Source organism: Equus asinus, chromosome 18 (assembly GCF_041296235.1).
Source record: "Equus asinus isolate D_3611 breed Donkey chromosome 18, EquAss-T2T_v2, whole genome shotgun sequence".
Classification (NCBI taxonomy): domain Eukaryota; kingdom Metazoa; phylum Chordata; class Mammalia; order Perissodactyla; family Equidae; genus Equus; species Equus asinus.
The window spans coordinates 37,512,578-37,527,272 of NC_091807.1; the positions used below are offsets into that span (position 1 = coordinate 37,512,578).

At 46.5% G+C, this 14,695-nt stretch overlaps 1 protein-coding gene across 3 annotated transcripts in view; it reads left to right on the forward strand.

The window, feature by feature from the left end:
* Positions 1-14,634, forward strand: part of MX1 (MX dynamin like GTPase 1) — a 35,674-nt gene extending 21,040 nt beyond the window's left edge. For all 3 annotated transcript variants that reach the window (XM_070488922.1, XM_044751157.2, XM_014839277.3), the window contains exons 9-15: positions 752-830; positions 2,520-2,642; positions 3,072-3,213; positions 6,831-6,989; positions 9,098-9,174; positions 10,564-10,806; positions 13,899-14,634. In XM_070488922.1, the coding sequence (XP_070345023.1) occupies positions 752-830; positions 2,520-2,642; positions 3,072-3,213; positions 6,831-6,989; positions 9,098-9,174; positions 10,564-10,806; positions 13,899-14,129 (1,054 nt within the window). In that variant the 3' untranslated portion in view covers positions 14,130-14,634. The remainder of the gene's footprint in view (positions 1-751; positions 831-2,519; positions 2,643-3,071; positions 3,214-6,830; positions 6,990-9,097; positions 9,175-10,563; positions 10,807-13,898) is intronic.
* Positions 14,635-14,695: the final 61 nt, after the last annotated feature.

The following is a 14,695-nucleotide window of genomic DNA, read 5'->3' on the forward strand; positions in this document are numbered from 1 at the left end:
TGGTGATGGTTGCACAACAATGTGAATGTACTTAATACCACTAAATTGTACGCTTAAAGATGGTTAAAATGGTACGCTGTATATTACGTCTATTTTACCACAATTTTTAAAAATTGACAAGTGTGGAAACTGAAACGTAGGTGTGAGCGTGCCCTCGCACATAGGCATCTCTGCTCCCTTTTCCCTAAAGACTCCTTTCAAATGTAGAAAACCCTGTAGTGACTCATTTTGAGAACACAAATTTAGAAAAAGTGAGAAGGAGCTTGGCTTTCCTCCAGGCAGCCCATGGGTCAAATTCTTGTCTTGGGGGGTGTCCCCCAGCTCAGTGTTCAGACACACCCCTCGTCAATACGAGTCAATGTATTTTTATGAAGCCCACGTACCAGTATGCATTATGCGTACTTATATGTATATTACACACAGAAGGGGGTGTGTGTGTGTTATGAAAGCATATCTATAGATGACTATGTGTGTTTTTACAAAGACCCATTCTCTAGTCAGATGTCCTGAGACCCATTTAATATATCAGCTGGAAGGGATCATTCTATACCATTTTTGAAATACCCAAAATTACTAAAATTCAGTCACAATTCTATGCAGTCCAATTCTGAACGTTTCTTGGGTACCAGTTGCAGGACATTCCATCCAGTTGGGAATAACTGGATTTGCCTTGACTTTCCCCAGCCGCAGAAGGCCGACTTGTCTTTTCCGGCTTCATGAAGATGGACGTGTACGTTGTCTTCTCTTGCAGGGGCCTTCTGGAGGAAGGAAGAGCCTCGGTCCCCTGCCTGGCGGAGAGGCTGACCACTGAACTCATCACGCACATCAGTGTAAGCGCGGGTAGAGCTGTCCATTCTCTGGATAGAATCCTGCAAACACAAAGCTAAACCGTGTCAGCTGCTTAAACATCAGGGTGCACACAGATGTCCTGGGGATCTTGTTAAGATGCAGGCTCAGATTCAGTGGGTCTGGAGGGCGGGCTGGAATTTCCCATTTCCAGCAAGCTCCCAGGTGGTGTGGATGTTGCTCGTCAGAGGACCAACCACACATTGAGTGGGATGCTGATAGACTGTATCCCCTTGGCCTAATTAAAAATTAAAATCTTATGAACACTGTCCTAACTTTCTTTCTTCTTGTCAACCACTGTCATAATACCTTGGTCATTGTAATGATCATATATTTCATTTCTTAAATTTCTCTGTGGTTCTTTTTCAAATCTGCCCAGACAGAGTATCTTGCTTTTTCACCTTTTCAATCCTTTTAAAAGATTTCTTTGCGCATATTCCTGTTACATTTTGTGCTCGATGATTCTACTGTCAGAGGCCTTGGTGCGTTGGGTTCTGCTGGCCGTCACCCAGAGTGACTTGGGTTGGAGTTTTGACTCTGAGCCTGTCTTTCTCGGAACTTGATCTGTAGGTATTTAGGGAAACCCGGGTTCAAGATGGGCTTCTCCAGGGAGACGCAGCGTTTGCTGCTGCCAGACCCCTGGAAGGGCCTCCAGCCTGAACCACTTTAGCTTCTCAGCTTGAGATTTTGGGGACCCTTCAGGGAGCATGAATTTGGGCAGCAACAGCAAACCTGTTTGAGGGCTGGCTTTTGATTACTGATTCTTAGCAGGTTTTATTTTCCCCTCCACTCGGCACCAGAGTTCAGGCGTTTCTCTCAGTCCCCAGGGATCGGGGTGGAGGGCGGGGGTGTTCCTGGCTTAGCATTACAAGGAGAGCATAGCTTTTCCGGGTCCGAGCTTTATGCAGAAAGAGGGCGCTCGCTCATTAGATGCCCGCTTTGAGCAAACCCCACAGGGATTTATCCTTTGCCCCGGTGCCAAGTCAGGCTCTGAAATGTAAGTTCAAGTTTTCTTTCCTACAAATCCCCTTGAGGCCAAAATGGCTTTGCTGCTGGTTTCATCGCACACCCCTGGGTGCCCACTGGCACCTGGCTTTGGCTTCTAAGTGTCTATTATGTACCTGCCAGCTCACTGACACATTTAAAGGGATGCTTTTGACATGATAGCCAGCATTTCTAGGTGTCTGCAGTGGAAAGGTGAGCCAGCATGTGCTGTCCACCATATTATTATCAGAGACAGAAGTCCCCGATAACTTTGACCGTTAACAACAACGTGAAAGTTGTTGAATCTCAGATTGTTCCCACTGCCACTTTTCCAGAACCCACTAGACAAGCGGCTCTTTCTAAGCTCCCTGCAGAGAGCTTAGATAACCTGATCACAGAAGGAAATGTTCTTTGCGTTGCTCTGACGGGGCCCAGGAAGCAGGCGAAGTGGGAGCCTCAGCATGGCTTTGAGGCTGCTTCCACAGGAGCGGGAAGGCGGGAAGGCCTGGATGGACAACGGTGCCTGTTAATGCGCCCTCCCTCCCTCTGGAGGGTCTTCCTCCCAAGGGAAGTCAGGAGGTCGGAAGGACTGTGCAGCTGCCCTGTGCCTTGCAGAAGGAGGCCTGGGATTGCCTTCTCATTCCCTGTCCATTTTTGTGGATTTTCATTATTTTCTCTCTTTTCCTCAGAAATCTCTGCCCCTGTTAGAAAATCAAATAAAGGAAAGTTACCAGAATCTATCAGACGAGTTACAAAAATATGGCACCGACATCCCAGAAGATGAAACTGAAAAAACGTTCTTCCTGATAGAGGTGAGTATTGCCAGCTGCCTCGACTGGAGAATCCAACATCGTGGTCCGGGGAGGGACCGTGTGCCTCGTGCACTTGTTTCTTCACTCTCCTGAAGCTGATCCCGACTCATTCTGCCCACTTAGTATCAGAAAGGGGCCAGAGTTGAGGGACAGAGCGCATGGAATGAGGGGTGTGCACAGTCAGCGTGATGGATGGTCACATCCACTTCATTGACCCTTCATCAGGTGCACTCGCCCAAGAGCTAGAAGGCAATAAGGGGAGAGTTGGATGGTCTGGTGCCAAAGGCTCTCCTTTCCCTTCATCCCACAGTGGCCCGTAAGGCAGCAAAGAATGACTGGCCCACCCTCAGCACACGCACGACCTCCAGACCACCTCAATGTCTGTGTTTGAAATATCTCCACTTGTACTTTCGTTTTTCTTCTTGACAGAAAATTACTACATTTAATCAGAACATCACCTCTTTCGTACAAGGGGAGGAACTTGTAGGACCCAATGACACTCGGCTGTTTAACAAAATCCGACAGGAGTTCCAGAAATGGAGTGTGGTGATTGAAATCAATTTCCAAAAAGGTGAGTCCAGGGCACCGTCGTAAACCTGGCATGCTGGGCTGAGCGGGAGGCCAGGGAGGCGGGGGATGTGGCTGGTGAGGATGGCCGGAGTAAGGAGGTGGTGATGCAAAGGCGACATTTGCTCTGTTCCACGTCACTGTACTTGGGCCAGCAGGCATCTGTTACTGATTTCAGAGGACACCCGGAGAGAAAATGCACATTAATTGGCCCACATCAATCATGGCCTCTCAAAGAATCAGCCCTCCCATCATCATGAGCAGGTGGACGTGGCATGTGTATCATCCCCTTTGTGTTACAAATGGTGCCACCACTGAAGTCACCTAGAGTCGGTCTTGGTCTTGGTCTCAAAGCTTGGCCTTGAAGCCAGATGTGTATCTTAATGGGTTTGACAGTCTCAATAATGAACCAGAAAATAAAACAGTGTACAAGGTGCCACGCTGGCGTTGTCAAATCATCAAGAGTCTGAAAAAGGTAGAAAATGTGATCTGAAATCTATTTTTTAATATGTCAAGTAGCCTAAAGGAAATCGTATACTGACCAATGATACAGCTATAGCAGCTGAGAGAAATTTCAAACGACTTTGCTTTTATCCCAGCAACGTGGCAGGCATGCATAATTTATTCCAGCTGAGTATAGCTTCAGGTGGGCACTTCTCCTTGGCTTTGAGTATGAATGCGGGAAAATAAATCTTACAACTTTTTACATAATTCAAAGGCCACAACTTTGAGTGTGCTCGTTCCTCAGCAGAGGGCGTTTAGGGCAGGATTGGGTAAAGAACAGCTCTCCTGGATGGAAAAATATTCTTGAAGCTCATGCTGGGGCAGTAACTTGCCACGTCTCCGCAGTGCCCATTGCTGCTTACCACTGCTACATTCCAGAGCAGAGGGGTGAAGGCCGGCGGTGTGGTGTGTTCTTGCATCGGAAAGGGCTGCTCTCCCCCTTCCCAGGGAGGCAGCAGCCCTCAACTTCCAGCAGTTCCTGTGTTGCTCAGGCTGCATTTTATGGCACGCAGCCCGTGAGAAAATAACTCATTTTTTTTAAATGCTAAATTCCTCCCAACAAATTATCAGTTGCAAATCACTGGATACCCAGATGCAAAAGAATGGATCTGGACCCCTAAGTCGTCTATACACCCCCTATACAAAAATTAACTCAAAATTGATCAAAAACCAAAATGTAAGAACTAAACTATGAAACTCTTAGAAGAAAACACAAGTTCAAATCTTCGTGACCTTGGATTAGGCCATGGTTTTTCGGGTAGGACACCTAAAGCACAAGCAACAAAGAAAGAAATAGACAAATTGGACTTCATCAAAATCAAAAACGTTTGTGTGTCAAAGGGCACTATCAAGAGAGTGAAAAGACACCCCACAGAATGGGAGAAAATATTTGCAAATTACATGTCTGAAAGGATCTAGTATCCAGAATATATAAAGAGCTCTTACAACTCAACAACAAAAAGACAAATAATTCAAACATGGAGAAGGAATTGGAAGAGACATTTCTCCAAAAAGAAGATATACAAATGGCCTATAAGCACATGAAAAGAAGCCCAGCATGGTTAGCCATCAGAGAAATGCAAACAAAATCCACAATGAGATCGCATCTCACACTGACTAAGATGGCTGTCATCAAAAAGACAGATAATAAGGAATATTGATAAGAGTATGGAGACGTCAGAGCCCCATATCCTGCCGGACAGAATGTAACATGGCGTAGCTGCTTTGGGAACATTCTGGCAGTTCCTGAGAAACCTAAACATACAGTTACCCTATGACCCAGCAGTTCCATTCGTAGGTGTATACCCGAGTGAATGGAAGCAAACATTCATGTAGAAACTTGTATGTGAGTGTTCTTAGCAGCATTGTTCATAATAGCCAAAAAGTGGAAATAACTTGAAGCTGCATCCACTGATGAACGGATAAACAAAATGCAGTGTATCCATGGGTATTAGTTTGTTAGGGCTGCCAGAAAGCGTCACCTACTGTCTTATTAAACAAGAGAGATTTATTTTCTTACAATTCTGGAGGCTGGAAGTCCAACATCAAGGTGTCAGCAGGGTTGGTTCCTCCCGAGCCTCTCTCCTTGGCTTGTAGACAGCTGTCTTCTCCCTGTGTCCTCAGATGGCTGTCCCTCGGGGCGTGTCTGTGACCTAGTCGCCTCTTCTCATAAGGACACGGTCAGATTGGAGCAGGACCCACCCTCATTTCAACTCACTCACCTCTCTAAAGGCCCTTTCTCCAAGCAGTCCCGTTCTGAGGCGTTGGGGGCTAGGATTGCAGCATAGGAATTTTGAGGAGACACAGTTCAGCCTGTAACACCAGGCAATGGGATATTATTCAGCCATGGAAAGGCGTGAAGGACTGATACATGCGACAACATGGAGGAACCTTGAAGACATTATGCCCAGTGGAAGAAACAGACACCAAAGGCCACATGTTGTCTGATTCCACTCATGCGAAGTGTCCAGAAGAGGCAAGACCATTCAACTAGAGAGTAGATTAGTGGTTTCCAGGGGCTGGAGAGAGAGGGAAATGGGGGGTGATGGCTGATGGCCATGCGGTTCCTTGGGGTGATGGAAATGTTTGAGGATAAGATAGAAGTGAGGGTTGCACATCTTTGTGAATATACTAAAAATAGCTGAATTGTAGACTTTCATAAGGTTAATTTTATTGTATGTGAATTATATCTTAATTTTAAAAATTCCTATGAGAAAATATCCCCTGACCAGACTACCACGCCTGGTTGTTTTTTCAAAAAAGAAGAACCAGAGGCCTTCTGAGTTTCCACCCCCAATGGCGGTGTTTCTCCATAGTCTAGTTTGTTAAGAGTAAAAAGAATTCCAAAAGTAAAAAGAAAAAAGAAAGTGGGGTAAACAGTGTTGCATGTCACACTAATAAGATCTATGTGCCCAGCTACTCCATCATCCCCTTTGATTTATAAATACTTTCTACTCATGTGACAGCACGTGAATATGTGATGTTAGCTGATTCTGGATGTGTCCCTGATCATGTCTAGTTTTTAAAGGGCCTGCAGGTCATGATATCCTATGATGCAATTTTTTTGGTAAAAATCAAATTTGATTTACATAATCTCATGCTCAAGTACCTTTTCAAGAACACCTCTTACTCTGAGTTGCTGCGTCCACTGCTTTCTGGCATCACACCGTGGTTTGTTGCTTGCCGTCTTGAGATGAGTAAGGAAAATTATCTTGAGATCTGTTTCTTTGTTGCAATCCCTGAATGTTTTTCAATTTGCTTGCCACTCTGTACTTTCAGAAAATCCAGAATGGTATTGTGTTTGGAAAAACTTGCAAGGTTATTATTATTTTTTTTTTTGCTGAGGAAGATTCGTCCCTGAACTAATATCTGTTGCCAATCCTCCTTTTTTTTTTTTTTTTTTGCTTGAGGAAGATTAGCCCTGAGCTAACGTCTGTGGCCAGTCTTCCTCTATTTTGTATGTGCAATGCCGCCACAGAATGGCTGATGAGTGGTGTAGGTCCATGCCCAGGATCTGAACCCAGAATCGGAGTTCACCAAACTTAACTACTAGGCCACTGGGCCGGCCCCAAAGGTTATTTTTATAAAATAATTCAGAGTCCTTCTTTCCTACCCTAGGTGGCGAAGCTATCCGTAGACAGATCCGGACATTTGAAAATCAGTATCGTGGCAGAGAGCTACCAGGATTTGTGAATTACAGGACATTTGAGACGATCATCAAACAGCAAATCCAGTTGCTGGAAGAGCCAGCCATTGATATGCTGCACAGGATAAGTGGTGAGTTCTTGGGTTTGCTTTTAAGCATTTTGTTTCTAGGGCAGGGAAGATGTTGAACTGAAGCCAGAGCCAGACTTCAGAGCTCTCCTCCAGGGGTGTTTTCCATCACCAACGACCCAGCCAATTCCCTGATTCTCCAGACGCCAAGTGGGTGTTCAACAGTTCAGTCCAGTTCAGACACTAACTGCCCCGAGCGAGCACAGACCCCACAGCTTAAGGGCTCCGTCCCACGAGACTGCCCCCACTTCAGATGGCGGTCACGGGTTCATGTCCCCTGTACTTCTGACCGACCAGCCGTACATCAGGGTTCCCACAATTCCCCCCTCGGGTTCAATAAGTTGCTAAAACAGCACATGGAACTCAGAAACACACTGTACTTACCTTCACCACTTTATTATAAAGGATAATACAAAGGAAGCAAATGAAAGAGACACACGGGCCAAGGTCCGCGGGCAGGAGGTCCCAAGGGCAGGAGCTGCTGTCCCTGTGCATTTGGGGGCACCACCCTCTTGGCACGTGGATGTGTTCACCAACCTGGAAGTTCTCCAAACCCTGTCGTTCAGGGGTTTTTATGGAGGTGTAATCAATTATCACGTAGGCCTGATCACTTAGGAACCTAATCTCCAGTCCCTTTTCCCTCCCCCCACCACCAGACCTCGGGGAGGCGGGGAAGGTGGTGCTGAGAGCTCGGGCTTCTCATCATGGCTTGGTCTTCCTGGCGACTGGCCCCCATTCTGAAGCTGTCTAGGGCCACCAAGAGTTAGCTCGTTAGAACAGGAGACGCGCCCATCCCCCAGACATTCTGAGGGATTCAGGAGCCCCGTGTCAGGAACCGGGGACACAGGCCAAGGATGTATTTCTTGTTGTACCACACCTCCACTCTGCCCCACTGCTGGGACTCCTTCCCAGTCTCACAATCCTCTGTTGATTTGAAATCTCTGAGGACTAAGGTCAACGACTAGATAACTGTGTGCCGTGGGAGTGTCTCGAGCGTTCTCGAGTGTTGTGTGACTCTGGGGTGCTGGAATGACTGTGTGGATAGGAAATGCTATCAGCAGCCCGTCGAGGAGAAATGCAGCATTTTGTAGGATGGAACCACTCCCTTCTCCCTGAAGTGTTTTGCTCCTTGGTCTCCGAGATGCTGTTGAATCTCGTCTCCTCATCTGCTCCTTGGCTCACACCATTCTCATCAGGCTTCAAGTGTCTCATGTTAGCAACATGTAATAATCATTCACGGACCCATGAACCTAGTAGAGGTGAGGGGACAGTGTCATAACAGCTCATTAAGAGATGTGTTTCTAGTAAAATTTACCTTTAGGCTTAAAATATACCAAATGGGCTTATATATGTATATATAAGCTTATATATATATATTTATATTATATTATATTATATTATCTGTATATGTAATATATACCAATAGGCTTAATTATATACCAAACTCTGTAATTGTGTTGTGTTGATCAATTGTGCACTCTTAATTCTGTCCTGAAGAAAATCTGTAGTACTTAGAGATGTATAGAAAAAATTTAAAAACCAAACTATGTATACTGACTTCTGTTTCAGAAAGATAGGATATGGAGCAAATAAAAGATTTTCAAGCATAAAGATACAGTATGTCATATTAGGATAAAATTCTGTGAGGAAGTCAAATGGATTTCAAAAATAAATGAAATAGCTTTCAAAATTAAAAAGAAATACTGTAAATTTTTTTATTTAAATAGGAGCTTGTCCATGTATTTCTTTTCAAATGGATGATGTGGACATTTAGACTCCGTTGGTATATTTAAAAATGAGTGTTTGCCTGTAAAATAGTGATACCTTGATAACTTAGCAGAAATTACATTCTCTGCAACTATTTATACTTAGGATGAAAATTTTAGATGTCACATAAATATGTCAGGGGACATTTAGGTTTTAAAATTCTTCCGGAGAGTTCTGGAGCAAAAAATCACACCTTCCTCCTTTAGTGAAAAGAGGAGAAGAATGAAGGCACAGAAGGAGAGAGAGAATTTGTTTCTTGCCATTTTATCCTCTTATTTTTTGTGGTCTATAAAGATTATGAATGATTCTACCAATACTGGACCATTTTTTTTTTCTTTCACCAGATCTGGTCCGGGATACCTTCACAAAAGTTTCAGAAAAAAATTTCAGTGAATTTTTCAACCTCCACAGAACCACCAAGGTAAAACCAACCATATGTTATTTTAAAAAAAAAAAAAATGTAAGCCTGACACTGGCCAATAGATTTCTTGAATTAAGACCATTGCGACTTCATTGTATATTTGGAGAAGCTAATAATCAGGCTCATTGGTGAATCTTTCTAATGATATTACCAGTGATGTCTAGTTAAAAGACTAGAAGAGGGAGAGCAGAGTGAGAGAAGTCAGAAATAAAATATTTAAAGTCACAGGAACAAACGAGAGCCATGGTTAGGGTAGCACGTTGTCCCATGTGGAGAAAATGGCCCTAAATCCAGAAACTCATTCAGGAAGCCAAATACAAAAATAGTATCTTTCAAGAGTGGAGAGAGAGAGCAAAGAGGACAGGAGATGCCCCCACCTCCAGTAGCCCAGAGACCAGACTCAGCCCACTCAGAAACAGGGGCCTTTGTCAGCCCAGGCTGCTGCAGCAGGTGCCACGGCTGGGGCGCTCACACAGCAGGTGTTTATGTCTCCCAGTTCTGGGGGCTGGGAAGCCCCTGATGAAGGTGCTGGCAGATGTGGTGTCTGATGAGAGCCCACCACCTGGCTTGTGGGTGGCTGCCTTCTCATCGTATCCTCACGTGGCAGAGAGAGGGGTGGCTGGAGAGAGAGTTCTCCGGAGTCTCTTTTATAAGGCACTAATCCCATTCATGAGGGCTCCACCCTAATGACCTACTCACCTCCCAAAGGCGCCCCCCCCAGATGCTATCACATTGGGAATTCACTTTTCAACCTGTGAATTTGGGGGGGGCACACAAACCCTCAGTCCCTAGCCCCCAGCCTAGACGGGAAGACCGGCTCTGCCATTCACTGGCCGGGGGTCTGGGGGTATGCTCCTTAACCCGCCTGGGCCTCTACCAACTCACCCACAAAAGGCGACTAAGAGAACCTTCCTCGCAAGTTTGTAACGAACAGGGAAGCAAATGCTTAGGATGTCCCTAGCACTGTGCATTGCATTCGATGAGGTCTTGGGGGTCCAGTTGTTTTCTGCGTGAGAGATCTCCTCCCTGGTTTTCTGGCAGCCGGTTTCTCTAAACCCCAGGAACATGAAACACTGAGAATTTGATTGATTTCAGTTTGGCCCTCGTCTTACCCCTGTGAGCTCCGATGGGGAATTTACTCCTCCTCGTCAGAGGGAAAAGCCCATAAGAGGAAAGACAGCAGCTGAGCCTCGGGCCTGAGAACAGAGCCCGCCAGGTCCCTGGGCTCTGGGGTTGAGGGGTCTGCTCACCTGTGTGGCTCAGGTCCCCCCGGGAGCTTCTGCCCCTCTGCCGCCTTGCTCTTTGCGGACTTTGCAGAAGACCTGTTTTCCTCCGACCCAGTGATTCATTGCTTGAGGGAAATTTTGTGGCATTTCTCTTCTGCTCTAGTCCAAACTTGAAGACATTAAATTAGAACAAGAAAATGAAGCTGAGAAGTCGATCCGACTCCACTTCCAAATGGAGAAGATCGTCTACTGCCAAGACCACGTTTACCGGGGCACGTTACAGAAGGTCAGAGAGAATGAAATGGAGGAGGAGAAGAAGAAAAAAACAATCAACGTCTGCGGTCAAAACACTTCCACAGAGTCCTCAATGGCAGAAATCTTGGAGCATCTCAACGCCTACCAGCACGTGAGTCCACCAGTGTCTCAGAAAGGCGGCTTTCCTTTCTCTTCCTTTTCTTCCACATGCCTCCCTCTGTAGTCTTATTGTCTCTGTAAGTGACCGTCAGCCAGCTCCATCGTTCCACCTTGTGTGAGCCTCTGTAGAAGCAACTTGACCTCAGATAGATGAGAAGATGTTGTGGCTTGGAGCCACTTACCTCTGGTTTTGACTGGCTCTATTGCTCTAGACAAGTTACTTAACCTCTTAGCGTCAGTTGTCTTCTCTATAAAATGGCATCTCCTCATAGGGTTCGTGTGAATTTTCAGTGAGACGAGAGTGGGTGAGTCCCTTGCATTGGAATGCAGTGGCAGCTTGCCACTTAGAAGCTACTCATAAAGACGCATGCTTTGATTGTACAGTACATTTCAAATAATGTGAAGGGCGATCTAATTTATCCTGGGGAAGGATGCACAGCTCAGTCAGGACTTTGGGATGTGTAAGCGTCTAGACAGTGAGAGCAAATGGTAGTCTCTTGGTTTAGCAGAAACCTCCATCACTTCACTATTTGGATGCTTAAGGCAGTGCTTCTCAAACTCAGCCATGCACGCAGACCTCCCAGAACCACGTTTTGTGTCTCTATTTCTCCATCCACCCATTCATCTGAAGAATACTGCTGTGAGCATGGCCGAGCAACTCTACGCTCCCACTTCTGTTTATGCAGAAATTTTCTGCCTCTCCTCATTTGTTCCAGTTTCAGTATGAATTTTAGAATTAGCTTATCCAGTTCCTTATGAAAAAAGAGAACTGTCGGTCTCCTTATTGGGATCATGTTCAGTTAATAGGTCCTCATAGGGAGAGTTGCCATCTTTATCACGTCGAGTCTTCCTGTCCCAGAGCATCATGGGTCTTTCCATTTTTAGGATCCCCTTTTGGGGGAGTCTCAGAAGCATTTTAAAGTTCTCTTTAGGTAGATGGTGCATATTTCTGGAGTTTATTCCCGTGTATTTTCTCATTTTTGTCCCTATGATAGATGAGTCTTTTCTTCCATTATATCTTCTGTCTGTTGTTAGTAGATATGATTTCTGTGTATTATGCTATACCCCTTCCCCATGCGGATTCTCTTATTGTTTGTAGTGGTTTTACAGCTGAGTCTCGTGTGTTCTCCCAATGAACATCATCCCTTTGCAAATAGCGATTGCTCTACGCTCCCCTTCTCTCTCCAATTTTAGGCCTCAAACTTCCTTTTCTTGCCTCGTCTGGTCTGTTTAGTGCACCTAGAAGCAGTAGTGGCCCTAATAGGCAGCCTGGTCTTGTCCTTGACTCCAGTGAGAATGCCGCTGGTCCCCATTAAGCCTGATCCTCGTTGGCTAACATCAGGGTGTCAGCAGGACTGAGCTCCTCCTCCAGGCTCTAGGGTGAATCCGTCTCTCTGCCTCATGCAGCTTCTAGAAGCCTCCCACATTCACTGGCTCGGGGCCCCTCCCTCTGTCTTCACATGTTCCCTCTCTCCCACCTTCTTGCACAATCTATCTTCCTCTGCCTCCCTCCTTTGCATCGGGCCCACCCATAACCCAGGATAATCTCCCTGTCTTAACGTCAGCTGGTTAGCACGCTGAATTCCACCTGCAGCCTCAGTTCCCCTTTGCCGTGTAAGGCGACACATTTGCAGATTCCCTGAGGAGGACGTGCACATCTTTGGAGCTATTGCTCTCCCGAGCACCCTCATCATTAGATGAGATGCATTTCCCAGCGTCAGTGATTTGCACAATGTCCCCATGGGCACTGGGGAAAGGGCCCAGAGGAGCTGATTTTCACCACTCAGAAATTTCTTCTCAGTGACCAAAGAGATGATTTCCTGCAAACTTGGCTCATCTGTGTGAGTCCTTTTGGGACCCACCTCCTCATCTCCCCAAACCCAACACTTGCTTACCATGAGGATCCCCCTCAGGAAAGGATTTCCCTCTGCATCTGACACTCGCTGCTCCTCCCCACGTTTCCTCTGCCCCCTCCTCCACGTGGCTTGGCCTGACCACCACTGCTTTTGTTACACGTGGGTCAGAGGCTGTGCATTACCTGTCTCCCACTTCCGCCAAAACCCTCGAAGTTTTGGATGATCTCCAGGAGAATGAGAAAATGACTTGCCGCCATGTTCATACCGGAAGTCTCAAGAGATATTTTGGGTACCTGGCGTCCCTCTAGATCTTAGCCATTCCTTTCAGCTTGTGTCCGTTCTCCAGCATCGAACCTCAATGCCTGTGACCCCCGACATCCCTCTTGAATGCTTTCCATCTGCTTGCTCCTTCTCTCCTTTCCTCCATTTGCGTTTGGTGACAGACCGTGTCCCTTACTCATGCTCGTCCTGGAACACATAGCATATGGGCCATCTCCATCTCACAGACGCTCTCAGTTAACATCCACTGGGTGCTTGCTCCAGGCCCGGCATCTTTCCAAACTTTTATCTTTTAGTTCTTTGAATCTTCTTAACCATTACATGAGGCCAGGTGCTAATGTTTTATAGAGAAAGACACTGAAGCACAGAGGGGTCTCGGAACTTGCTAAGGTCCCAGTGTGTGTCGGCTTCCTGCGAGATCAACCTGTCTTTGGAACGAGAAACTTTTCTCTAATCGATGGGAGTGGGGAGGGAGAAGGAAGGGTTGAAACTAACTGTCCACATGCACAGAACTCCGAGGGCTCCGTTCTCTGGCTTTTGATAGCCTAGCCTCTTTTCTGCTAAATAATTTTCTTGTTGATAAAAAAAAAAGTCATAAAATCTCTTCAGCAGAGTTGTAAATAATTTGAAGACGTAGTTTTTTTTATTCAGTCTGTCCATTTGTCTGTTTAGAGCACATTTTACCCTCTTCCGTCAGAAGTAACCATTCCATCATTGGGGAAAGCTAGTGGGAAGGCAGAGTCGGGGTTGGCCCTGACTCCTAGCCGGGGCGCTCTCTGCACCCAGCATGGTTCCTCGCTGCCTCTAGCACAGAGGATGCTGATGGGTTTGAGACGCAGGCGGGGACCTTGCTCTCCCCGGGTCCAGGTCCCTCTTGGTGCTCACATGGTGAGGGCAGAGTCTCTTTGCAATGTCCGCTCAACCCTCTGTGCACTGTTCCTTCTTCCAGGAGGCCGGCAACTGCCTCTCGACCCACATCCCCTTGATCATCCAGTTCTTCGTCCTCCAGACATTCGGCCAGCAGCTGCAGAAGTCGATGCTGCAGCTCCTGCAGGACAAGGACACCTACGACTGGCTCCTGAAGGAGCGCAACGACACCTGCGACAAGAGGAAGTTCCTGAAGGAGCGGCTTGCTCGGCTGGCCCAGGCTCGGCGCCGGTTAGCCAAGTTCCCGGGTTAAATCGGGCTCTCTGTCTCAGCCTCGTGTCTCCATGCACATCTCCAGGGAGCGGAGGCCCAGCTTCTCTCCCCAACAGCCACACCATCATTAGTTACCCATTCACAGATACCCGAGCGGTTAGGGGTCAGGCTTGGTGGTCACTGTCTGTGCTTGTCCTTTAGTGGATAAGGATGTGCTAAGAAGCTGTGATGAGCGATTTGGTTTCAAGCATTGAGACTAGAGCCCCGCCTTAATGTAGCATATGCTTTAGACTGAATGAGCAGTGCCATTTTCTGGTTAGGAGAAATGGTTTTCTACCCCCAGGATTGGTCCTCGTCTCCAGACTCTCTCCCTCTCTTTATCAGAGACCGATGTGCGTGCAGCATCATGGAACGGTTATTTTCGGGTTTTTTGTGTTGTCCTTTCGCATACCCAGTGCTTTAGGGGTGTGAGTGCTGCTTGTGTGAATGCTTGTAGATGCCATGTTTCATCTATTTGTAATAAACTTTTTTCTACTAGACATTTCTCTGACGCTTCTTCTTTGGGGAGAAGCCTGGAAATGACAGCACGTAGGAAGCAGGTGGAGC